Below are 27,908 nucleotides of genomic sequence, written 5' to 3'. Positions count from 1 at the left end.
TGGCAACACCACCTCCCGCCCTGTCAGATCTTGAAGAATGTAGGAGAGAATATCCTGGAATATTGTAAAAAGAAAAATTGGTTTTATTATTATTAAAAAAGGTTTCAGTGAAGCATATTGCAGAAAATTTATGATTTAAACAATGAATAAAGTCAGTTATTTCATTATAATGCTTAACTAAACTGCGAGAATTCATATTGTAAATACTAAAATTTGAAGAAATATTTGTGGTTTTTAAATTAAAGGTATCAATAAGATCAAAATTACATTCATTATTATTTTCGAAGAGCATACAATCAGGATTGGCAGTATTATTTAATGAGATATCAAAAGGGTCCAAGATTAGGGACTGAAGTCTATCAAAATTAACTTTATGATTGTGAAAAAAATATTTGACTTCATGGTAAAATTCACTATCATCTAAAATGTTATTGAATGGAAATAAAATACCTGTACAACTAAAACAGATCCAATAACGGTCATTGTTACAACACTGAGTGTGGGAAATATTACTACAATTCATACATTTTATGGTTTCATTTGTAGGCTTACAGCACATGTAACAACTCATTTAGAGTTTTGTTGCAATTCATAAATAAGTATATAAAAAAAAAACCAGACTACCAAAACAAAATTGAAATTCAAGTAAAGCATAATAAAAGCACAGATATTAACAGTATGATCCATATAATAATTTAATAAACAACTTCTATTCAACTAAAAATATATAATTTCTTGATAGAAAGATTAACGTTTATCTTTAGTTATAACAGATGCAAGTTCAAAATTTTTTTTTTTTAGATTCTGGAGACTGGAATTGTAGGATGAGAATCGACTCCGATGGAATCAGTATAGGCTGTTATGTGACACAAAGGTATTAATGGTCAAGCCGGCCCTAATTACTTGCAATCTAAATTTACCACCCTTTTTAAGTGAGGGACATTCATTTTGCAGAGAAGCCATTTTTTCAACCATGGTGTTGTGTCCGCCCTTTGATGGGACCGGGTAGTGGCTGTACTGGCTACCAGTATGGGCGCAGATCATGGGAAGACGGGGGACACGCCCCCACATATTTTTAAGGGGGTTTTGTTCTCACTTTTCGACCACAATGTAATTTCATAAGTAAAAAATATGCCTGAAAGGTGTTGAAGTGAAATGCATAAAAAATACCCAGCTAGGTTTTTAACGAAAGAGCGTTGTACAGCCAAAGTAGAGTACTGTACATCTTATAGCCAGTCTCTGCCCACTAACATCTGAATTATCGTCTATAATACACGACTCGAGTGCGCGTGCCTTTATTAAATTTGAGAAGTATGAGAAAAAGTATAATTTTAGTTTTCGGCACACGAAGTAGGTAAATTAAAGTAAATACATCAAAGACAATTAAGTTTTATTTTCTATGGTACAATACAGAAGGTAATTAGATCTCTATTACTGCCGAGAACCAAGAAAACCAGCCAACTTCTTACAAACAATAAAAATGAAATTTTCACCAATAGAAGGCAGCAGACAATAATTTTTTCAATTTCAAATAAACATTTATTTCTTCACACAATACAATATAATAACAAAAGGTAAATATTGAACAGTCGGATTTCATAAAAAAGGTGATGATGATGATGATGATAGGTCAACTCTTAACAGTGATGTATCTAGGACCCGGGTATTCAACCTTTTTAAAACGAAGACTGAAACCGAAGACCCCTATTTTTTCTCTTTTATTTTGATGATAATACACCTGGCTGTCACAAAATCAAAATTACGACATTTTTTGGTCGTCTGTTTGTGAAATTTTCAAGGGTCTTCGTTTTATAGACACCCTATAAAACAAAACTTCTACAAAAGGAAGAACGAAGACCTCCAATTATTTCTCAATTATCTTATTGAAAGTATTTCAAAATCATCATAAAACAGTTGCCAAGTACCTACCTGTACCACTAAGGTCATCACTGTTCACTGCATAAACCAAAAAAATTCATGAAATTTCATGATGTATCATACAGTTTATAGACAGATGATTCGCAACAGTTAGTAAAAAAATAAAAATGTAAAGAAATGGCTTTGAGCCCCCACGAAAGAGAGAGAGAAAAAAAGAAATGGCTTTAAAAAAGTTTAAACTTTTAATTTGAAAACCGAAATGATAATAATCTGTCTGCCTAAGACAGAATTTGAGTTGGTGATTGCCTTCTGAGTCTGTGTTGTATATGACAAGGGCCTTACAATGTTAGTTTAGTTTGTCATAGTTGAGATAACTGCCTCCGAAGATTAGGTAAAAATTAATACACAAGTGCACAGTGCTGAAAAACTCGCCTGTGCATAATCCATGCATGCATCACTAAATGTAATTTATACACTCCAGAAATGGAAAGACCCTAACCATGTAGGAAATTGTTTGTTCAAACAATAACTAAACTTTGGCATGTCTGATTCGTTTCAAATAAAACTCCTACTTATCAATTCTCGAAGTCACACTGTGGGGAGGCTATGCTTTTACTGTACAGCATAAGGAGCATTTCTATTGTTATATACAGGCACAAGGTAATCTGAGGGGGCGGATCCGAGGTTTATATAATATTTCTAAAGCCATACATTTCAGAAAGGTTGGGGAGGCACACAATTTGCTCACAGAAATTTCAGAAAAACAATTCAAATTCAATCATATTTACGATACCCACCCACCCACCATCCGAATGCCATTTTGACAGTGTAACTGTTATTGTGGCTTATGCAATTTTCATGGCACACAATCTATTACTGTATTAGCTGTCATGCATCATGTTGCTCCCTCATTCAGAAGATACTGTATACTGCACATACTCCAAAATTAAAATACATTATCTTTAATGTTGATCCATACATGGCGACAGAAGAAAATGTCCATGTAGAGCCACAGGAGAGGGAAGAGTGCATCATGGTCTGAATTGTTGGTTGAGGTCTCTTAGTTTTATGTGTTTAATATCATGTCTTTGAACTGTCAAGGGATACTGTTTTAATAATATCACAGGGTAGTCGGTTCCAATCTCTGCATTTCCTTGGTAGAAACGAGAACTTTTATGTGCTAGTTCTACCAAATGACTACCAAAATGCATTTTTTTTTTTTTCGATCTAACACAATTCAAGAAAACGAAGTAAAAAATTAAGATTTAAATTTAATATATTTAGTATGACCAGCCTAGTGGTACTTACATTTTACGGCATTGTTAAAATATTACTGTATCTACAAATATTCTGACACAAAATTAGCAATGTACATACTGTAATGTAAAGGTATTGTTGACTTAAACTCAATTACAAAAAAAAACCAAAGGAGAGCTTCATATTTATAGCTCTATGCTTATACATACTATACTGTGGTATTCAAATTAAAGATACATCTAAAGTATGTAGATTTTTACATAGGTTGGTGTGATGGTCTTATAAAGTGGTACCACATAGTGACATTCTTGGCTTTCCTCCTACAAGATTCTGTTGAAGTGCTGGTATTATTGGTTTAAATTTACCTGTGCATACATCTTACTAACATTTGTAATAGTTTCAATACCATACTTGACAATTCACTAGGAATGGAATCTATCAGAAATTGGTTTAAATAAATATATCTTATGAAATCCAAGAAAATAAGTAGATCTATATACAGTATTTGAAGAAATTCTTCAAAATGACTGTCAAAATTGTTTTCTTCAAAATTTTACAAACTATCCGATCTCATGTTACCAAGAAGTAAGTGGAGGTCATTTCTGATTTGCTACAGGAACAAAGCTAATATACATATCAGACACCATTGGTTGTTTTAAAGTTTACAAGTTGGGGCAAACATATCATCTATTATAAGTGGTTCAATATCCAGTTGGGTCTGAGGTCTCTGCATCACAGTGTTGCCAGCTAAGCTTGTTGGTAGACTCACAATTTTGCCATTCTCTGTTTTAAAATCTGGAGTCTTAACTGGAATGACTCCAAGACCAAGGCTGTTGTTGCCAGAATCTGACACATTAATTACTGGTTCATCTTCATCATTTGGAGTTTTGACAGATGGTTTTAATGAGCCAAAACACTCTGGTATCTTTGAGGAATTACATTTTCTCACACCATCACTCAGGTTGCCTTCTTTAAGCTCATTTGGCCTTACTGACAGTTGTGAATATGGCATGCTGTTACATGATTGTGGTGGAGATGAGCCAACTGTGTATAGGTCAACATTGTCATGGTCTATCCATGATGTGGGACTACAAACATAATCACCTGAAACATTTGGTTCATTTCTGAGGTTGTTCGCCTTTGAAGATTGAACATTTTCTTTGTTAATATTGTGTTGTTGCTTTGAGGGATTAACAAGTACCAAGGCTTGTTGAACATTGTAGCTATGGTCTGCACAGCCCGATGTATCACATGGTATGTCCCTTGATACAGAGCTGAGTGGCGAGGTTGGGTTGTTGCCTAAAAGACCATATTCAAAGCTGTCTGGTGAAGCTGGACAATCTTGAGTCGTGCTACAACTATCAACCAATGGCGTATTTAAAGTAGGTAATAAAAAGTCTTTTGTACCAATAGAGTGGTAGTCATTTGTTTGGCTTAGTTCATCAGGTTTTTGAGATGAATTATTAATGTCATCCTTGCTTGAGTCAATTGGAATTAAGCCATCATTACTCATTGTATGATATTCCACAATATACTGACTTTCCACTGAGTCTTGTCTTTTAAGCAAAATATTATCTCTTTCTGGTCCACTTGTTTCTTCAATGGCATAACTGTTGCCATATTGAATCAATGCAAGAGCAGAATCTGTTTTAACATCAGAATTTCTGTGAACATGCTGATTATTTACAACAGGGTAATATTCATTGTCAAAACAAGTCTGAACAGGTAGATCAAAAACAGCATAATCTCCTTCAAAGTCTTCTATTACACTGTCTGGGTGATTGTCATGGCTTAGAATCGATCGTCCAATGCCAAGACTTGAGGAGGGAGAAAGCACAATGGCTTTTGCAATTTTGTCGTGAATTCCAGTCATCTCCATCACTTCGGTCTCATCAAAGCCCTGATCAGAGTCCATTCTGATGCTAGTTTTTGGTACACTGTTTTCCTGCATTCTATTTAGTGGTGCAGTGTACTGGTTATTGAATGTCTTCAACTTATCAAAATGTTCTTTTTCTGGTTTTAATGGAGGACCCTGTAAGTAACAAAACCAAATCAATTATATATTTGGTATTTTTAAAACAATTTAAATATTCATTCCACACATTCACCATTTTAGGGTGGAAATGAACAATGTCATTATGAGTAATGTGTTTTTACAAATTACAAAAATCCAACCTTGTAGTTTTGTGTTCAGTATGCTTGTTTGGTCTTTACTTCAAATTCCTAAAGATTTGCTCGTGTATTCATTTTGTCAGTTAATAATCTGTTTTATTTATTTATGCAAACATTTTAGTAGAACCATAGAAAAGTATTTTTTTAATTAATTACTATCCAATCGATTAGTTTGTAGTTGATTGTACATGCTTATACAATAATTAACTATAATTCTTTTGTTATCCATTTTCTGCACAGTGTAATATTTTTATAATTAATAAATATAATTAAGAGCCTGGGATTGGAAGGCATATTAACCCTGCCTCCAACTGCAATCAATATTAAATCATATTTATCATAGTAGTTAAATTACATGATAAAGACTACACCAAGTACGAATGGTGGTGGTCATTGTCCTCTTAGAGATATTGCATTAGTTGTTTTAGTTTGAAGTTTTTGAATTATTTAAATGTTGTTCTTCATAATTGTTTTTTTACAAGCATAGAAGTATCTTTGCATCATGCACTATATGTAACTTTATTATATTATTCATTTTTATACAAAAAGGTAATTGTCTTGTATTGCCTTACCCATGGCTTAACAATGAAGTCCTCAATAAACCGTGGCTCTGGGAATGGTTTGAATATTTCAAATTTCTTCACCTTAATGACGTAGAAACATGCAACAGCCATCATCATAACAAGACCTGGGATCAACACAGCCATGATGACCACGGGAACTAAAACACAACATAAGCATGTTAATTATTAATGTTAATATCCTTTTACTTTTTAGGCTTGTATAAACAATTGTGACCACAGAACACCGGTAGGTAGTCAATGGACACTCTTTCGCTATTCCATGGTAGGGCACCAGGTCAATACAATTTATCATCTCTAGATTTTTATTTAATTAAATTTTATACCAGCCAATTTATCAGGTCTATGCAAGGAATATGGCATTATCAATGAACTCTACTGCATTCGATCCCACAAATTTTAAATGGAACAATAAAATAAAATAAAATTTCAAGATGACTATTTTTATCAAGAATGGTAAATCATACAAATATCATTGAGAAGCATATCTAGCCAATCATAGCACAGGTTCATTATTGCATGTAGCTTTTGATTTCCAGCATTTTTTGTGTGTAGCAAAACTGCTATGCACTTTTTGTGTTGTGTAGCAATTCCAAAAGTGTGTACAGCTTTTTTTTCTGTGGTGATAGTGAATGATTATTAAAGGAAAGAAATGACACATTTTTCAATAAGAAAATCAGAGTGATGTGTCTTTTTTTCCCCAACACTAAAAGTATTTAAGTAAAACAATGGTTTATGTACATGTAGGGAGCATTGTATGTGTGAACACGATGTAAACAAGCATACTGTATTGTGCCTAAAACACTGGATAATAACTTGACTGTTTTAAAAAAAAAATTCAGGACTTTTTTGTGCACCAAGCCTCTTAGTTTTTACAGCCAGGCTTTGCTGAAAACAGAGTGGTTCATTCTAGGCAAATAAATGCGTCTCATTTGTTTGTGATGCATTTGTGGAAATCCTCCGCCATTAGTGTAAAACGTGTCACATGTTGCGATGCAATACTGGGTAAATTGAACGTTGATTGCATGACAGTAAGGGCTACACAAACCATCTTAATTATATTTTATAAAAACAACACAGTATCTCAGACCCACTAATATCAACAAATTATCTATAAATTAAACAGCAAAATCTTCATATACTTGCTCGTTAGACAAATTTTAATTAATTTTATATTATTTATGAAATTCTTCAGTCGATTTTGGATTTAAAAAAAAAACTTACCAGGAAATTTCCTGCACATTTCATATCGCTTTTGAGTGGTTGCCCCAATTAATTCTTTTGATCCGTTTTTTGTAACAGCGGCAACAATGTACGTAAAGAATGTTACACCTGTCTTACAATCAACCTGAATCGTCGTACTCAAATCTTTCACAGTCCTCTTCGTCCACTTTGAACCTGTTACATTCTCTGGTCTATAACTCACGATGTAGTGTGTAATGACACCGTTTGGATGAGCTGGTTCCTTCCAGGACAGTTCCACTTTATCGGTGGCGATGAGATCAACTTCAAAAGCAACCACTGGTTCTGGAACTACAAAATTTGCAGGGTGGTACCATGAAAGTGTTAACTCTTAAATTTTCTACAAACAAGTGTTATTTGATAGATTAAATAGGTATAAATTATGTAAATGATTAATTTGGCATAAAAAATGCCTCAGAGGTTATTTTCAGACATTTAAAAAAGAAAAAATGTTGCAGGGGGCATGCCTAGGGTAAAAGTGTTGTCTTTCAACTATCCCACCCCCCCCCCCCACCACCTTTTCAGATATCTCTGGATCCTCCCTTACAGAATCTTATAAATTTAGATGTAAATAAACCATCTGTCAGTTGTATGTGTATGTCAGGGGCTAATACATACAAAACAATTATAAATAACAATTATAAGAACACAGTAATTTAATTCCTAATTATTAGCTAAATATGGCAATAAATCTTCAGTGATTGTTGATAAAACTCCATGAAAAACCTGAACAATGGTATATGCCATATGACTTTTTATTTACGGTACATTCCTTTTTAAGCCATTAAATACAGGTTATTGAAAAGAAAACTTACTTCCAACCAATGTTGTGACCAGTAGAGGGTCGGAAAAAGGACTGCAAAGATCGGGGTCTTCATTATCATTACAAGCAGACACTGTAAAGGCATATCTCTCATTGCCATAGATTCTTTTTGTCACCACTGTACTTCTTTCATACACATCTATACAATATTCAATTCCTGACAATGTACTGTAACAGACAACATATTTGGTGATGATGCCATTTGGCTTCTGAGGGTCTTTCCAGTGTATGCTGACTGAAAACGCTTCAACTTTATCTTTCACTGGGGGATCTGGTTTATCTGGAGCTAAGAGACAAAGTATATGAAATGATCAAAATGATGAACAGGCTTTGATGAGGAGTGTACAAGTTCTTTTCTGTGCACAAGAGCCTTTATCATACAAAATTAAAGTATTGTGTTATAATTAAGGCCTATCTCCAGTGGTGTATCTAGAAGTCATAAGAGACGGGGGGTGATGAGGGGCGCGAACGTGAAGTGGGGAGGGGGCTCAATGATCAGTTGAGGGGCGCTAATTCGCAAAATAATATGATCTTAGGTGATTTTTAACTACTTGAGCGTGATTTTGGGGGGGGGGCACGATTGGGGGAGCGAGTAATTTTTTTGGAAACGTGCCCCCTACTCCCCCGTAGATACACCACTGCTTATCTCTACCTGCTATATCATCACACTTTTTGAAGGCCATTACAGTAGTTGTTCATCAAGTGTAACTTACCCCCTTCATCAGTCCTGGCTGACACTCTGTGGCTTATAATCCCTTCACCAGCACTGTTGCTAGCTGACATCCAAAGTAGGTACTCAGAGAATATGTTTAAATCTGTTAGCATATATCGGTAGAATGATTCACCAGTTTCTTTTTCATCTACATCCGTAAAGTTTACGGTATCGGGATCTAACAAATGAAATGAAGCTGTCATTATGTAATTATAATAGTTAAACAATAATTAATTAAATTATAGTGAAATTAAATTGTACAATCCTTTTTTAAGGTGGTATACATAGCAATTGATGGTGGTAGCTACAGTAGGCATCAGACTGAAAACACAAACTCATACTTGCCACTGAAGCAAAATGTGTTACCACTCACATTTGCCATCACACTATAGTAAAAGGTGGTATAGAGCACAATGGTGCTCTGGTCCATGATAGGGCAATCTGCCCCTAGATTAGGTGTTTTAGCTATATTAAAATCACTTACTACCTGTAACACTTACCATCACACTGAAGTTCAGCTGATGCATTAAATTCATTGCTTGTAGATAAATATTTCTCACAATAGTATATATTATAAACTAATATTTTCCCTCGACTATCACTTCTGGCCAGCGGTATCCATGTTAGCAGTAGCTCTGTTGATCTCTTAGGTACAGTCGTCAGTGTTATATCTCGGGGAAATGAAGTTGGAGCTGAATGAAAACAAATAATCCAATTTTTCACATTACTGTAGACGAATCTCAATTCCTTTAAATAATTGATAAAAACAAGAGGATTCAAGTTCATTGCTATGCGCACTAGCCAACAGATGTTTCTCTATGCTCTGATAACTTATTTGGTTTGGTAAACAATTTTATATAAATTATTAACAATATTATTACTCACTGATGCTGCCAAGGTTTCCCAGAGACCTCCCATGAACCTAGCTCAATTTTCTAGTTCATTCATTGAATTATCATATATATATATTTATGAATTTACTTCTGAACCAAAAGAAATGCTTCAAACCTGATTCGTGTGTCAGGACCTGTGAACTATCAGACCATGCTCCTAGACCAGCAGAGTTGTTGGCTTGAACTCTGAACTCATAATGGGTATAAGGATCCAAACCACTAATAACAAAGCTATGCTTACTGCCTTCTACCTCCTCTGTACTCCTGTGAATGAGTGGAAAATGAGTGGAGTGTCAAAACTAGAAGGTCCATTGATAAACAATTTTCCAATTCCAAAACATATCATCAACCTACAAGTTAACTGTGATGGTAAACTTGTTGGATAATTCACTGACATGGATCATTTTGTTCCACTATTGAATAAGGGTCTTGCAAGCAATCTTTATACAAGAAATACACTAGATTATTAGTAGTTTCTGATAAAACTTCTGACAGAAACTGAAAACTTAACATTTAGAACCAAGGTGTGGTTTTTTTAAAGTTTGCATGCATTAAATACATACAAGTCCATTTCAATGCTTCATACCATGCTTCACATAAGACGCAAAAATGATCCAACCTTTTACATTAATTAATTTTGCCCAACACAGAAAAAAAAAAACTATAGAGCATGCTTGCAGTCAATTTTATGAATCATATTACCATTCTTGATCTTGACTTGTTTTCTTCCAGTCTATCATGTAAAAAAGAATCCTGCCATGGATCTCAACTGGTTTAGACCATTCCACAATAACTGAGCTTGCAGATAATGCGGTAGTTATAACATTAACTGGTTTTCCAGGAACTGTTAAAAAAAATAAATTATATGAAATATTACAAGTTCCAGATTAGAATAATCAGAATTAATATACAGTATGTATTATTTTCAGCCTCATTTAAGGTTTTTTCCTATAATTATTTGTTAAATAATACAATTTTACTGAAAACCGAAAGGTCCACTGATTAATCTCAGATAAGAAAGTATAATACATACTCCAAGTATTGAAATACACGCCATCGTGTTGGGAAATATTGAATCCCAACACGATGGCGTGTATTTCAATACTTGGAGTATGTATTATACTTTCTTACAATTTTACTGAGTAATTAAGTAGTAATTATGTTAATAAACTAAAATAATTACCACCGGAAAAACAATATTATCTCTTTATGTTTACTTGTAGTTTGACTTACCAAACTTCAGTTTAATTTACTACTAATCTTCTATAATCAATATGATGGTGTTGTTTATTTGAGTTTGATGTATTATTCTCAGTATCATTTCAGGTTTTTCCTATAATTATTTGTTAAATATAAGTACACTTAATTGGACATACTAAACTTTACTACTGATCTTATTAAATCAATATGATGGTTTTGTTATTTTCACCCCAGGATATATGAATAATTTGGCACAGACACCATTAACAGACAGCTAGTTGCAATGCAATGAAAAAGTGCAATATTAATAATTTTTAAATCTTATTACCTGGGATAAAAAATCTTAGAAAAAAATGAAATGGAATGATGTCGAAAATTTATTAGGTTTTGGAGATTCCCTTAATAGCAGTTGGATTTATATAGCGCTTTACACAAGTCTCAAAATGCTCAGTTACTATCTTGTACAGTAATTGTCATCTTCCCTAATGATCTCTGCGTGTCTTAGCTACCCGGTAAATTGGTGCTTGCTACTCTTGTCTGTCCACAAAAGGGGCTGTATGGACTAGAGTAGTAAACTGGGATAACCTCCTACTCATCTTGAAAGATATACTGGGTTCTAGTGCACATGAGTTTAAGGATCATTCCAGATATGTTTACTACAGTCATATCATTTACTAACCGCTTGAGTCAGGTACTCACTGCAGGAATGCGACAAAACATGCACAGCAAATAATTTGTTAATGTGATTCGTTCAGACAATTAGCCAATGCAGTCACATCGTCAAAAATCAACCAATGCCTTTGCATCGTTAAATGCTGACAGAGAGCAAAGATTGATTTGTCAGCTGTTGCTTAGATTTTAAGATTTTTGCCTTCTAATGGCCCGAGATTTAAGTTAAAATCTTTAAAAATGTTATGTATTATTCTCAATAAAACAGATGCTCTAATTGCATGTAAAAGAACTTTAAAAAAAAAAACTGGCATAAAATAAAGTCATAAACCTACATGAGAAACATTAAAGAAAAAAATGACACTTACTGCGAGTCATGTCGTAGATGTCTACAGGCAGCGATGGCTTTCCTTCTCCAGCACTATTAAAAGCCACTACGTAAACCCTGAACGTATCAAATAGATCAACTAAAAGACAAAAGATGTTTTGAGATATGAAAATGTAACACATAAAAGAAGAAGAAGAACACTCTTCAACCTTGGATGTACTTCTCACGCTAAAATAGAAACGTACAAAATAATTAATGATAAATATGAAACAAATTTAAATAATTTCACAAACTTCCATACAAAATATTTTAACAAATTCACATTAGGAAATTTTCATAATCATCCCACTACATATGTGAATGCATCAAATATATTGAGCGGAATCTGAATACATTGATAGTGGCCAACCAATGGCATGATTACCCCGGTCATTGGATTAAACACCGATGAAACGCAAGTTTAATATTAGGACATTTAGGGTTTAAGAACACATACCACATAATACAACCATTAGACAAGTTTGAATAAGGTAAGAATTGGGGGAATATTCCATTATGATGTTGCCACAGCTAATCAGCATATTTGGCATATTCTAACCCTACCAGGTACCCACTTATACCTTTGTGTGGAGAATGCACAATGTGCCTTGCTCAAGGACACAAGTGAAATGCACAGCGAGTGATTGAAACCCCAACCTCTAGGTTGGGAAACTTAACCATTCCCGCTGCACTAAACCACCACTTGTACATATACATTGTCTTTACTTACTGTGCAAGTGCAATATATGCTTCCTCTGTCATACCAGGGATATGGGGCGCTAATGCCTTGATTGGTGCCACGATTGCCCATGTTTGAATGTGATCTTACCTGTGATTTCTACGATCTGTTTACTGGCCGGCACACTATACGTTGGACTATCTGGTAACCTATCATCTTTTGAAACATATATATTATACCCAAGAATGACGCCATTGCACTGATCCTTTGGCACTTCCTGAGTGTAAAATAAAATTACAAGGTTAAATAGTTACAATATTTTTGAGCGTGCTAGAAAATGCCCAACTGTTAAATATTTGTATATAACTAGTGTATTAATAATGTACTTGTGTATTTTAAGCATATACTACCACCTATTGTATCTGAACTGTCAGTTTGTGGCTGTAACTAAAAAAAAGATCTGGTGTAAGTATAAATTGTAATATATACAATGTTAAACCAGAGATATTTAGAGTCCATGGTTCTGAAAAAGCAGTACTGCATGCCAAATCTCAAGTTGCCAGAAAAGTTCATCTGGTCTGCCGAAAAATTAAATATAGTGGATATACTGTATTACTAAATTAGTGGCATCTATAACTCTACGAAAAATAAGCAAATATAAATTTTGAAAATAAAGCAGAAATGTATCAAATATTCATAATCCTTGTTAATCCTTTTGTAAGACCTTAACAACAATATCCAGTACTCATAAGATTTAAAGCAAGATTGTACTCCATCGTCATTGATTGAAATGACATAAATGACACACGACATACTCCGTGATCTTAGAAAAAGAAAACTTGCACTTGCAAGAAGCAATAAAAAGTACTTTCACATTGTTAGTGACTCCTAATATATTTTTATCAACCAGTGGATAAGAATTATCAATGTTATTATTATTATTATTATTATTATATTTATTATTATTATGTCTTTGCCTTTATCATTGTTTCTCTGGTAGGCATCTTGTACAGGGACATGTTCCCTTTTTTGCCTACCAGACTCATTTCATTTTGAGTGAAATAAAATTATGAAATATTTGCATGTTTTTACTACTTTGTTATCAATTGTCTCACGGAAATCAGTGCCGATGGGTATCGCCCTGCACAGCAAAAAAAGAATTAAATATGTTAAGAACGCTCATCTACCAGATCTCCTGGAAGAGATTTCTTCCAACTTGTGACACCTGATTAATAAGGGAACACTTCAATCATAAAGAATAAGAACAACGCGAATTTAAGTTATAATCCTGTAAATATACACAATGTAGAAGGAATTAAAAAAACGTACATCCCAAACCAGGTAGACCTTCCTAAGAGATGGATTCTCTGTATCAATATTTTTCTGTGTCAACTTCCGAAGGTTAGATACCGAACCGCTTGGAACTGGAATAATAAGCAAGAATTAATATATATATGCAGAAAGCTAATCATCAAATATAAAAATGTCATTTAATCAGAAATAACACTAGACCAAATCAATTAATATAAAAAACATTATACCATTATATATGTATGTAAATGTAAAACAGTTGACTAATCAATTTAAATAGTTACCGACCTGGGTGATCTGAAAAGCGCGAGTGACTGCACCAGTTGACTGCAGGGGGGGGGCACACTGCTGGGAGAGTGGGGTGGCCTCCGGTTGGGTGGTCCTGGGGTCAGAGCCCCATGGCGCTCCAACTGCTTCAATGATCTTAGCATTTTTAAGCTGTTTTAAAACGATTTCAGGGAGATTTTGTTTACAATGCCGCAGCCGTTCGATGGCAAAACAACGCAACTGCAAATTTTCACTTCTCGATAAACATAGAATTAAAGTGTGAATGTTTGCAACTTGGCAATAAAATTGTAAAATATATTTTGAACTAGATTTGAACTTGTCACTGCGGACGGTGTGGATTGAACAATTTTTAAATGCTGAAAATGGGCTAAAGTATATGCTAATTCAGTTTTTTTTAAATATATTAGGAGCATGTTAAAAGATTTACTCATGTGTACGAGCACGCCATGACGCACGTGCGCATGATAATGTCACGAAGTGTTGACTCCTGATATGAGATATATGTATCAACCCTCATTGACAAAGGCCTGTTGGTGAGGGACTTCTTATCATTTATAATATTTATCATATAAAAATTCAGTTTTTTGAATTCAGATGTCAATATGATGACGTTACAATGTCCGATCAGCTATAATGATCTATAAAATCATATCTAAAACTCATGTGCTTTCAGACTATGTAATAAAAATTGGGAGGGTCACCTTTCATCCTAAGGAGCTATAACTGATTAAAAATATTCATGATTTTAAGCATATATAAATTTTGACGCACATGTACGCGCACGCTAAAAATCGCGAATGGAAAATTTGGGTACATGACATTCAACCTTGACCTAAAGTTTATGCTCACTTAATATGATTCAGAAATGACGAAAGGTTAATATACTATGGAGTCATCAACATTTTGAGCAATGAAAGAAGAAGGGGGTCAGAAAAAACATTTTTTTTTTTACCATGATGAAGTCATCAAAATGTAGAAGATGTCGCACATATGAAAGAGAATTGTCTCAGCTATAACATACTCAAAGTTGGAATGCGATTGACCAAGGATAAGCGAGATACGGTCAAATGCGTATTTTCAAAACGTCATCGATAAAATTCAGTTTCATTGAATTCAGATGGCAATTTGATGATGTCACAATGTTCGATCAGCCATTATGGTCTATAAAATAATATCTACAACTCATGTGCTTTCAGAATATGTAATAAAAATTGGGGGTCACTTTTCATCAGATTGGCACAGCGGTTGACGTTTGGGCTTTCAATCGTAAGGTCGGAGGTTCGAGTCTCCGCTGTGCAGATTCGCTTGTGTCCTTGGGCAAGGCACTTTAGCTACATTGCTTCAGTCCACCCAGTTGTATCAATGGGTACCAGCAAACTGCTGGGGACTAACCTGCGACGGACTAGTGTCCCGTCCTGGGGGACTACAACTCTCATCCGCTTCACACTACAGAAACTGGGGATAAGCTCCAGCCCTATGAGCCCTAGAGGCTCGGAAATGATTTAGTTTCATCCTAAGGAGCTATAACTGATTAAAAATAGGCCTGTTTTTAGCATATTTTCACTGTATATCGGCACAAATCCGCGCAAAGATCCCTATGTTTGATATGTTTGAAAAAAACGTAATTTCTAGCTTCCCTACATGCTGCACGCGTAAAAATGCATGTGCATAGTGGAAAATTAAAAAAAAAATTGAAATGCTCAAAATGGCCTGAAACGTGCTGTATTTTAGTCAAAAAGTGATTCCGAGCATTTTAAAAATTTGAAGCATGCGTACGCGCGCGATATGACGCACACACGTAAAATTAGGGTACATTACATTTAATATTGACTTGAAGTTAATGCTCACTTAATACGATTTCGAAATGGCAATTGGTTAAGCTGATATGATCGCGCGTACATGACGTCACGCATAACTGTGCACTTTGAAAACCTTATTGTGACTATTCCAGGCCAAGCTAAATGTTCGTTGAGACGTACATGTACGAATCTCGTGCCAATTTTGAGATATCGTGCTAACAAGATATGGGGAGAAACGTAGAATTAAAAAAAAGATGATCTCTGACAATAACAAGAGGTGATCCGCTCGTGAAGCGGATCACCAATTATATGTAAAATTTTAATTGCAACTGTTGGTTTAATGTAAAGTTATTAACAATATTCACAGATAATCCAATTGCTTATAATGTACAGTTAAATAGGAACTCTGAGAAATTCACTTTTCAGGGATCCGAATGCTCCTAAAGTACAATAATTGGGAAATTTTGAGGCAATAGATTTTTTTTATCAAGGTCCATCCTAAGTTGGATGGATTCCTCCTTATATACTTCCATACATTCACATGATACCAAGAGATAAATCTAAAAATCTCTGCATCTTTTGCCTGCCTCTCCTTCCTAATTTTCGGACCCCTCTCAGGGCCCCTGTCGAGCCTCCAAAATTCACCTTTGCGTACAACTGATGAGCCCCACCCCCGCATTTCAAAACTCTCGGATACGCCAACTGCATTGAAATGAGGTCAAACAAAAAATTTCTTGTGTTGGCCACTTTTTGAGAAAATCCAATTAATGTGTAGGTCGGTAGGAAAAGTTTTTTTTTAAATTTCCACCCCCACCCCCCTAAAAAATATGTTTATGCCTAAAAAGTAGAAAATTTACCGAAATACAACAAAGACCATTTTAAAATCTATATTTAAAAGCAAAATGATTGCATAGCACTGTTGCATCCAAGCAAGCAAGATAGTCATATTCCAGCCTTTTAGCTCATTAAAGAAATGTATTTTTTATTGTAGTCAAAAAAAAAAAAAAAACCCTCCCCCCCCAAAAAAAAAACAACTAAAATGCCGAACCTCATTTTCGTACATTTTGGGTAAGTCGGGCATAAAAAACAAAATAATTTTTTTTATAAGCCAGATCTAGAAATGTTTACCATTTCTCAAAATGCATCAATAATTTGTAAATGGGCAGTGTGAATACCTTCTTCAGGAGTAAACAACTCAATGTCATCTGACCACTCACTCCATTCCGACTCTACTGAAAATTCAGATCTTGCTCGAATGCGGACTTCATATGTTGTGGATGGATCTAGGTTCCCAACCACTACTTGCATATCTAATGCACAGTCATCAATCTTTAAAAAAAAAAGGGAAAATTATGACAATATTATTCTAAGAATGCACACAAAAATGGGGAATTGAAAACAATATTTTATTAGAATAAAAATCTTACCATAGTTTTATTTAATTTAGCTCTGTTTCGTTCTCCTTCCTTTTTCTTTCTATAGCCAACTTGACAATTCAGAATGTATGGAGGAGGCCATGTTAGAGGCAGTTCCCATGTAATGTTCAATCGAAATCCATCTAATGCTTCTCCATTTAAATTATGAGGTGCGTAAGGTATTACTGTACAAACAAAAAAAAACAAAACAATTTTATTCTTGAGAAAATAAATATCACCACATAAATCAGGAATTCTATTGATAAAGAGATAAAAACAATTTTATATATTTTTATTGACCCATAAATTTATATAAAAACATGAATCACCTTCAAACATGAAAAATACCAGTGTACACATCTGATTTGTGTACATTTACCCTATATACTTGCATACAAGGCGATCCATGAATAAAACGACCCCCAAGTTTGAGAAGGTTTTTGGACGACTTTTGTAAGCCGGACATATAAGACGACCCCCACTCCAAATCGCCATATAAGTCCAAGGCTTGGTAAAGTTCATGGATTTCATTGCATCAGCATATAAAAAGCATTAACAAAAACTTAAAAACTGATCGTCTTAAACATACGGCATTCATTTCTGGCCCATCAAGCATACATGGTGACAATACTAACAGTTAGTCGCATGATTATTAAAAATCTAAAAATCTGATCGTAATTTGCTATTTCAAGCCTTGTCTTATAGGCAAGAATATACATTACATTGCTGTGTAAGTTTCGGAAGAGTAGGCGATTTAGTTCATCTCCTTTAGTTGTGGAAGGATGTGACTACTGAGTGGTTCTCCACTGCAACTGTGAAAGTTAGTTACAAAGTTAGTTGCAAGTTACTGCCATTATGGGTTAATTTGCCTAAATTATTTCCTTTAAATTATAAATTTTTCTATACTGGCTTTTTTTTTTTTTTTTTTTTTATCAAAATTTGCATTTCAAATTTAACAGCATCTAAATTGCAAGGGCTATCAATTATGTGACTTACTGTACCTTCAAAGTATGGATAGAAATCCAGCGTTGTAGTTGTATTTCCAAACACATTGGATGTTGTAACTTCTACAGTATTAAGAAATTTGTTGTATAGAGGATCAGTGGCTGGGGATACAGTACAGGTGTTTTTAGTCCCATCAGCATTGCTTCTCAGCTCTTTACATTCTTGCCAACCCCTTGGTATATTTCCTCTAGTATAATCAACAAAAGATTTTATTAATTAGCTTTAGACTACATTGTTATATTTTAATAGATCCTAATATTCAAATTAAATGAATTTCTTGAGAAGAAGACAATATTCAAATGGCAGGGGTCCCAAGTTGGAAGAAGCCAATTCCAGGAGCAGGGGTGGCGCCAGGCCCCCCCCCCCCACGTCGGGGAGAAAAACCACAATTCATCAGGGAGAAAAAGAAATATATGTACTGTATTTTCTACATATTAGTAGACTCTAAAATCGATTAATTAAGCCTTTAAAGCACCTAAATTGAGATTCTTGCTTGCTTGCAGGTGTGGGAGGCCGTCCCAATTTCTGGGAGATTCTTGCAAGTTCCGGCAGACTTGGGACCCCTGCAATGGCAACTGGAAGAATGGAGGGGATAGGCCAACCGTAAAGAGGGGAAAATTATTGATGTCAATAACTTATATCAGGAATCTGAGGTGTCACCATTATGTTACTGCAATAGGCCAAATACAAATTTCAAAAATATATGCAGTATTCAGTGGTTAGGCAAGGGGCACTGCTAACTACAGCCTTAAAATCAGCGCTGGTTTGATCTGCTTCTCGCCCAGGTTTCGGTTGGCAGAACCAGGGCTTTTCGGACTCAAAAAATGGGAGGTCCTATGTATACACCTGGCTTGTGTGCACATTAAAGATCCCATTGCATCTTTCAAAATAGTAGGGGGTTACCCGATGCTATGGGCTATTTCAGAACCCGTCGTGGTGCAATGATATGAACTAAAGCGCCTCTCTATGACTACTACAATAGTCATGGACCATGCCAATACGCAATGAAGCACATGAGGATGCGAGTTATGGGTTAATCTCCTACCTTTACCTACCTATAACGGAAAGATGAGTGAGCGATTGACATATGGAGATCTGTGACTAGTTCCCAATCGCACCAGAATGATAATATATTTCTACTGTGGCATGCAAAATTCTTCGCTTTCTGTGTTCTATCTGCAAGTGTTAAAAAAAACAAGGTTTAAATATTTAATGACAATTTTCTAATGTAATTATTTACATTTTTTGGTGTCTCTTTTTAATTAAATTATTGTTAGGTAGTTTTAAAGTTAATATTTAATTATTTATCATTCAACAATTTAATGTTTTCAATGTCATGATAGTTAATATAAATAATAATGTAATTTTCTCAATAACGTTTTAATTAAAATATTCAGTAATTTTAATGTAATTATCGAAATAATGTTATATATAATTCTATTGTCATGAATACAGTTGTTTCTCTGTTGGGTTTTTCTTATTTTCCTTTATTATTGTTATATTATACTTTTTGATGTTAACATAATTCTTAATTCAGCCTTTTGGCTGCCATGTTTTATGTTTTTATGAATTTTGAATTTTGATTACTACTAAAATACATACAGTATATATTTGATTACATTTACAACAGCAAAATAAAGTCATATTTTTTATATTTTTCAATTGGAGGTTCAACTGTATACTCATTGACATTCATCTACTGTACAGTAATCACAATGTTTTATTTATTTTTTTATCTACTGTACAGTAATCACAATGTTTTATTTTTTTTTTTGTAATTGCAATAAACCACATATCTAAAGTATAAGAGGCAATCCATTTTACAACATACACACTTCATGTGAGGACTTTTATCTCAGATAAGCATAGCTCTTGTTTTAGAGCTATATATAAACTAATTCTTGTCTTAGTGAGAGGACAAGAATGGGATTCTAATGGGATTGTAAGCCAAGTATCTTAACCACCAAACAGTGTGCTATTACTAATTTCTCTTTTGTACAAAGGTCAAATGTCAACAGCTTAAAATTCTATCTAAAAGAATTAGGCAATGACCCTTTCCGCGAAGTCCCACCACTTCGATATGTTCCTAAGGTACAAAATGGCAGTGTAAAAACATACGCAAACATATGCGTATGACGTGGGACAACACGTCACTCTTCTGATTGGTCAGTTGTTAAGTTTGATTGACACTTTGGGAAAAAAATTATAATTCCAGGATCCTACAGGACATAAATACAGAACCGCATTTGTAGGTTTTGAGTTGTAACTTATGGATTTGAGCTATGTTTAATCTTTTTTTACAAATTTGAATACATGGGTGCAAATCACATCTACCCATCACATAAACTTATAGCGAAGACAAAGCTTCAATTTAAATTTCACATTTTGCAAGATTAACTTCTGAAGTTACTTTTAAGATTATGATTTAACTGCTTTTACTTATTATCCTTTATATTCTCTTTTTTATGGTTGTTTTAATTTTCAATTTTATCTTTGTTTTATCCATTTTCTTTACTTTTGATGTTTTTAGTCCTAAATTTTTATCTTTTCATTCTTGCTTTTTATATGCATGGACCTCATTGAAAATAACTGGTTTTTTTAACTACTTTCATGGGCTATCCCTGTGTATAAGCAACATCGCAACTTATCATTTTTTGTCTTGTTCTTTCTCTAAATTTTAGGCACTGGTTACTTTCACTTTGTCATTTTTTTAAATCTTTTATTTCCTTGTCTGTTTTATATGAATCTTAATGTTGTTTTATACTAAATAAATTCAATCAATCAATCAATCGACAAATTGGAGGTGCAAGCCATTTTTTTTTCTTTCTGTGAATTTTTGCTTTGTAAAAATTTTGTATCAGTATCATTACTTAAGTAAATAATATTGGTGATAGCAATGGCGACGATGACAACTTAACAACGGCAACAACAATAACAATAATAATAAAAGAGAACTTCTTAGCTACAGGCTACGTACATCCTGTATGAACAACAGATGCCTCGTAGTTTGAATGATCATCTGAAAATGCACAACGGTAGGTTGTATCACCAAGCGGCGGTATCAAGTGAAGTTCAGAGACACTGTTGTTTGCTCTGAACGAAGTGTTTGGTAGAAAATCCTCAGTGGCCCCGTTTACAACATACCATATCAGATCATTTGCAGTTCTTGTGTGTTGCGAGTCAACATGACAATACATTTTAAGACTTGTGCCGTTTTCAACATAAGGATCTTTAGGTGCAATAGCTACGAAAAAATTTGTTAATGGTTAGTAAATTTGGGATGCACGAGAGGCTGATTGATCTGCAGCTTGTTGGTATTATTTATTTATTTATTTATTGGTTATTATTTAAAATATTTTGATCTGGCAGTACAAACTGAGTTGCGTCAAAATTTACATCGATAAAAGGTAAAACAATTTTAAAAAAAACAAATACACAATACAGATTAACAGCAAATTAAAACCATCAGAAAAAACCTATCCATCAATTTAGCAGGAAACATACCTAGCTTGCAACTATGTATATAGCAACTATGTATCATTAATTACATTTGAGTTGAACAAGTTAATTTTATATGGAATGGTTAATTTACGGAATCGTTCGGTAGGAAAACTGAATTGAGACAATTTGTCATTGAAGTGTAGTGGGCGCCCAGTGGCAAGCCACGGTTCATAGGGAATAAATGATTCTGAAAGGTTCTGAAGGACATTACTTTCGACATTGAATTTGATTGGTTACGTTTTAATAAATTTAAGTAAATAGCTTGGTATACATTTTTATTTAAAAAAATATAAGTGTTGTTCCTCAGTATAAGCAATTCCCATACTTTTCTCAGGAAAAACCCAGGGTATCTTTCACAAATACCATAAAATGAGACACCACAAATATTTGAATAGTGTACAATAAATACCGTAAATAAAAATTAATAATATTCTAGACTTATATATTCATTTTAAAGGAAATAATGCACTTTACGATGACAGTTCACTTGAATATGAATTACAAATAATAATCCAATTACACTTTATATTTTTACTTGCAAAAAAAAACAACAATAAAAGTACATCATGAAAGCAAGCAAGGATAACAAAAAATTAATAATGGATATTTAAATAACAACATAAAAACAGAAACTTACTTCAATTGTAAATGTTACTGTCAGCATGTACAATTGGCACATAAATATATTTTTTTTAAATTTAAGATATGAAAATCTAAAAAAGTTGTAGGCCTACCTATAGTATTTGTTTTAGCATTTAGATATTAATAACCCCATAGGTTTGGACATTTAAAGCAAATACATTTGTTAACTAAGGCAATTTATATGAATCATTTGGAATATTAATCATAAAGTTTGCAATAATACTCCAATTATATTTTACTTCTTTCAAAATTACAAACACCAAACTTACTTAAATTGTAAATGTTAGTTTCTTTTATGTCGCCATTCACACTTCGGACAGAAAAAGTAGCAATCAATAACACACAGGAGACAACATTTTTTAGGCTTTCCATGATCACTTCCTGTAGTTAAATTAAAGTCACACAGCTTGGTGAAACTGACAGTTTGCACAAAAAAAAAGATGATGTCCTACAGTCGCTGTTGGTCCTCATGAGCTGCAAGTACAAGTAGAAACTAGCAAGTCAAACTTTGTCTATTATTTAGAGAAGCAAAAAAGTTTAATCACTGCTAATTATCAATAATGCAATTTAAATTAACTGAAATACAATGTAATATAATGTAATGAATTTAGTTTAATGATAAAATGTAATGAAATATATATTTTTATAAAATTGTTTTATAAGTTTTTTCTGTAACTTAAACTTACTGGTTTGAGTCTGTGAATTCTGGATAGGCACATCTCTCATTCATTTCATTTTATTTTATTTAGATCACAAAAACAGTAAAATTAACACTGACTTGCATGTGATGTACAATATACAGTACATTAAAATGCTTTATAAAAAAAAAATGTACTTTTGCTTTTATTAAAATCAAATTATTGTAATCATTATACTTAATAATAATAAAAATAATAATATTAATAATAATAATAATAATATTAATAATAATAATAATAATAATAATAATAATAATAATAATAATAATAATAATAATAATAATAATATATGCTAAAGGGACTTAAAGGGAATATCTTTTGTGTTATTTTCCCCTTAAAGTCATGTTATTTTCCCGTTAATGTCATTTTTTTTAATTGTTCCCCTTAAGGTAGGTTTTAGGAACATAATAATAATAATAAACAACAACAACAACAACAATTATAACCTGACTTCAACATTATCATTATTATTAATGTTACCTTTTTTGCATGTCCTGGTATTTATTTTGTTTTGTATTGTTCAAGGTTGTTAATATTATTGTTTAGTGCTAGGCGTATGTACTATTTTTTTGCAAATTGCAAACAAGTGAAGTTTTGAATTGTATGTTTTGAAACCGAATAAATATAATAATATAATATAATAGTAACAGGTAATTTATCTCAGAAATCTGTGTCCACAGGGTTGGCAGTTTCCCAGAAAAATTGGATCATTTGATCACCCGTGAGCAAAGCACAGTTTTTCAAGCTAAGCTAATAGGTCTATAATTTCTTCATTATACAGGGTATCCTGTTCAGTAGACAGTTATGCTTTACTAATAATGAGACTTGGGGACTGGAGTTTTAAAAATATTATTTTTGACTTTTACATTATAACATAAGAAATATAATTTAATAATTATTATAACTATTTACTGTTAATTTAATATATCAAAACAATAAATTAAAACATATTACTGTAAATAATATTAAATACTAATAATATTAATGATGATGAATTATATTATTATACAATCAAAAACACTTAAATTATTATTACATAAATTAAACAGAAAATATAAATATTTATCACATTGGATAATTATGCAAATGATCTTTGCTTTCATTAACTACAGTTGTTTCATTCTACAGCACTTTACTTTAATAGACACATCATGTAGCACATTAGCTGCAAATATTCACACATCCACGTACACGTTATTTATATAGTATTGGATATGTAAATTACATTGATCAATCAACTTTGCTCGATGACCAATAGAATTGCCCTCATTCAATTTAGATATTTAATTAAATGTGACAGTGCTCTGAAATGTCTTAACAATGACATTAAATGAATTCCAGTATCATGAAAAAAATTTACTATTTGCTATTTAAAAAAAAAAAACATTTATTTTTCGATGGACAATAAAAATAATGAATATCTGAAAAGAATGATGTCGAGGCAGGAACATAAATGGCAGAAATACATTATAAAGATTCACTTTACTTCTTTTATAATATATATATATATAAAAAATAATTTTTACAATTTACCAGCCTTTTTACCATTAGTATATAGGGTAGTAAATATCGAATAGTAAATACCCTCATCAAAAAATAATTTCAAATCCCAGGATGTAAAACAAACAATTAATTTTATTTGGCCTAACAAGTATGGTCAATGACCTTTGCTGTCATTACCGCTATTCCATCAATTCCAAATTGTTATCATCACATCATGATCACTCATGACATTATCATATTATTAACAGAGTAAAAAATAATGATAAGTCATAACTTAACACACATCTAACAACTTAATACTGTAGATAGACCGTAAGTTATATGATGTGTGTTAAGTTGTTTGATGTGTGTTAATTTATGCACTGAGGTATACCTCCATGATTTATGCAGTAACTTCTTTACGACTAAGGCCATGTAACAAAAAAACCCTTGTTTCCCGTCCTGGGTTTTTTTTAAAGTTGGTGAGGGAGGCGCTTATTATTTGATATTTGTTATTTTTCACAGTTCGTCAAAATATGCCAAAGAATGTTCTCTGCGTAGCAAAATGTGTTGTAAACAATCTGTCAATAGTTTTGTCACTGCTTCTTCTTACTGTTATCATGGTCTTTGTGTTTAAAAATGCATTTGAAAACTATAAAATCTGTCCGCAATTTAAATTATGCATTTTCGATGTAAAAAAACCCAACATTTTTAAAATAACAAAAAACAAAAAAATTGATGCGGGCCAAAAAATTGGTGAGAGGGGACGAGAAACAAGGAATATTTGTTACTTGGCCTAATGTGTTATTTTGATATTGCGTGTGTAATACTGTTTGCAACATGGCAAATGATTTTTATGTACGCCACTGATTGTGTATAAGAACAATAAAGTATATCTTATTTTATCTTAACTAAGGAGTTTGTTATTAATGAGGTCAAGAAGGCTTAAGCAGTATCCACTCTGCTCCAAGTGTCATGCAGGCCTACACCTCAGCCTGCCCCTACTACATAGCTAAGTGATATGTGATAATATCAAACATGGCTTTTAGAGTCATAATGCTGATAAAGCCTACTTCAATCTACCCCATATATCTTTAAATTTCGATATTTTCTATATTAAGTAGAAAAAATAAACACCTAAACTTACCTGTCCTTTTTGAATATTCTCCTATACATGTTAACCATGTGTTAACTATCATACAATTTCCTACCAGAATAAAATGCTTTCTCAACTTCACACACTGAACTGATCAAGACTGCAGCAGACTAATCAGTGGGTGGTATCTTCCAAGAAATCCTCATAGATTTGACCAATCAGAATAGAGCTCTCTGAAATGTGGCTCAGACAAGTGATGACTGTGCAGCTACCATTAACTGATGGATTGTAAGAATCTAATTGGGTTAAAAGACTTGTAAAAGCTTGGAGAATGTTGAACCTCTGACCTTTTTAGAAAAGGAAAACTAGATAATGTTCTGCAGAATGCGCTAATCGACATTTTAAATGGAAAATAGATCTTTTTTTTTTGTAATTGAAGTTCCAAACAGAACTATAGCAATACTCATATCAAAACTAAAATTATAATTTCTGTATACCGGTAAATTTTATTAATACTGTATATAATAATTATCAGTATCAACACCAATGATGTTTTCCCCACTGTGAAAGCCATTATAAAAATAGACATAAAATCACTTTCTAAAGGAATATTTAACCTAAATCTAATTGACACTACTGTAGGTTTAGAGAAAATACAATAACTGTATATTAATCGACCTATTATTATTATGTACTGACACTTCTTACTGCCATTATTAACACATTGATAATCATTTATGAATACACCTGCTACCACCGTCACTATGAAAGCTATTAAAAAAAATAAAAATCACTTTATAAAGAGATGTATAATCTACTCTAGTAATTATTGACACTTATCATAGGTTCTGAGAAAATATGATGAAAGATAACTACACTTTGTTTTACCATTATCAACACACTGACAATCATTTATCATTATGAATATACCTGGGTATAACCATGACATAACTGAGAGTGCCATTATGAGCCACGAGTCACAGTAAAAAAAAAAACAAACTGGTTGGTACCACTTTTTTGACAGTATCTTTGAGTCACAAGGTTGTCCCAGAATCTGTCTCTTATACACATCTAGATGTGTATATGGTTGAAGGGGGGGGGGGAACCTTATGATTAAAAATATATTACGAAATTGCAACCAACTAAGTTTTATAATTTAACTATGATCATACACTCAATTATTTACTCCCGAGCTCAGTGGAGGGAGGCTTTGAAGAGGGCCTATATAAATTAATTATAGTTTAGACACTGATGAGATATAAAAAACACCAAAGGATCATTTTCGCTTGACATTACCAAACACCCTTTCTCAGGTCAAGATGTCCTGTATGAGCGTCTAGTGCATTATTATTTTAAAAAATGTTCTCACTAAGGCTTTTTCTACACTATCAAATTTCATCAAAAAATCGTCACATAAAATTTGATGGAACATGTTCAACTTTTTTTGATACAATTTGATAGTATGTGATATGACGTCATATCACATTTTTTTGTCACATCAAATTTGATAGTGTAGGCAAAGCTTTAGGGAAGGGGACAATCTATGGCCATTGGATGGCATTAAGCGCCAAAGTTCTACTCTTGCCCTGCCTGTTGGGTTGTTGCCCCGCCGTTTGGGAAATCCTAGCACTGCCAGTGGAGCTTCAGTTGATCACACAATCACCTAATACTGCACTGAGCTGTAAATAGCAAAATAGCCTAAACACTAGAGTAAGTGAGAATTTTTTTTTATTCCTTGTTTTGCGCACTTATTTTTTAAAAGATTATCGGAGGAGGGCAGAATAAAAATAAAAATTTGTTTTCTTATTTTAATTGTTTGCCAAAATCATCTAGACGGAGGAGAAAATTAATATAAAATTTTATTGGTGAATGTAAAATAGGATGGTTAAATGCTTCAAATTTATATTATTAGGAAGAAATATACATACCTTATCTTTGGACATTTCAATGCAGCTCAGGGCGTAATAAAAATACAGTAAAGAAAAACTTTAATTTTTTATGTAAAATTTCCACTTTTTCTTGGTGGCAGGTACGCTAATTGGCCAAAAATAAAGTTTTATTTTTATTCAAAATCATCAATATTTGCAGTCGGCAGGTTCGCTAAACAAGGTATAAAGAAAGTCTCACCTAAGCTACAGTACTTCAACAGAGGATCTGAAAACCTCATTACAATCTAAATGCTGTTGAGCTTTGAAATG

General features: G+C 33.1%; 1 protein-coding gene across 4 annotated transcripts; it reads right to left on the bottom strand.

Moving 5' to 3' along the window:
• Positions 1–3,129: 3,129 nt before the first annotated feature.
• Positions 3,130–26,752, bottom strand: LOC117122952. 4 transcript variants are annotated; one of them, XM_033268728.1, is made up of 18 exons: positions 25,762–26,752; positions 22,704–22,908; positions 21,269–21,535; positions 19,347–19,467; positions 18,288–18,478; positions 17,299–17,471; positions 17,047–17,200; positions 13,803–13,897; positions 12,624–12,750; positions 11,796–11,894; positions 10,261–10,402; positions 9,674–9,822; positions 9,166–9,357; positions 8,667–8,843; positions 7,946–8,239; positions 7,113–7,421; positions 5,880–6,028; positions 3,130–5,167 (listed from the first exon to the last, which is right to left on the bottom strand). In XM_033268728.1, the coding sequence occupies exons 2-18, from the start codon at positions 22,804–22,806 to the stop codon at positions 3,791–3,793; spliced, it is 4,119 nt and encodes a 1,372-aa protein (XP_033124619.1). In that variant the 5' UTR covers positions 22,807–22,908; positions 25,762–26,752; the 3' UTR covers positions 3,130–3,790. The 4 variants fall into 4 exon arrangements, with proteins under 4 accessions (XP_033124619.1, XP_033124622.1, XP_033124623.1 ...); XM_033268731.1 differs by lacking the exon at positions 25,762–26,752 and adding an exon at positions 23,121–23,298; XM_033268732.1 differs by lacking the exon at positions 21,269–21,535.
• Positions 26,753–27,908: the final 1,156 nt, after the last annotated feature.

Source organism: Anneissia japonica, unplaced genomic scaffold (assembly GCF_011630105.1).
Source record: "Anneissia japonica isolate Jap-2015-1 unplaced genomic scaffold, ASM1163010v1 scaffold674_len412849_cov176, whole genome shotgun sequence".
In the NCBI taxonomy this organism is placed as follows: Eukaryota; Metazoa; Echinodermata; class Crinoidea; order Comatulida; family Comatulidae; genus Anneissia; species Anneissia japonica.
Note: the sequence above shows the minus strand (reverse complement) of the source record. Positions and strands in the feature narration are given on the sequence as shown.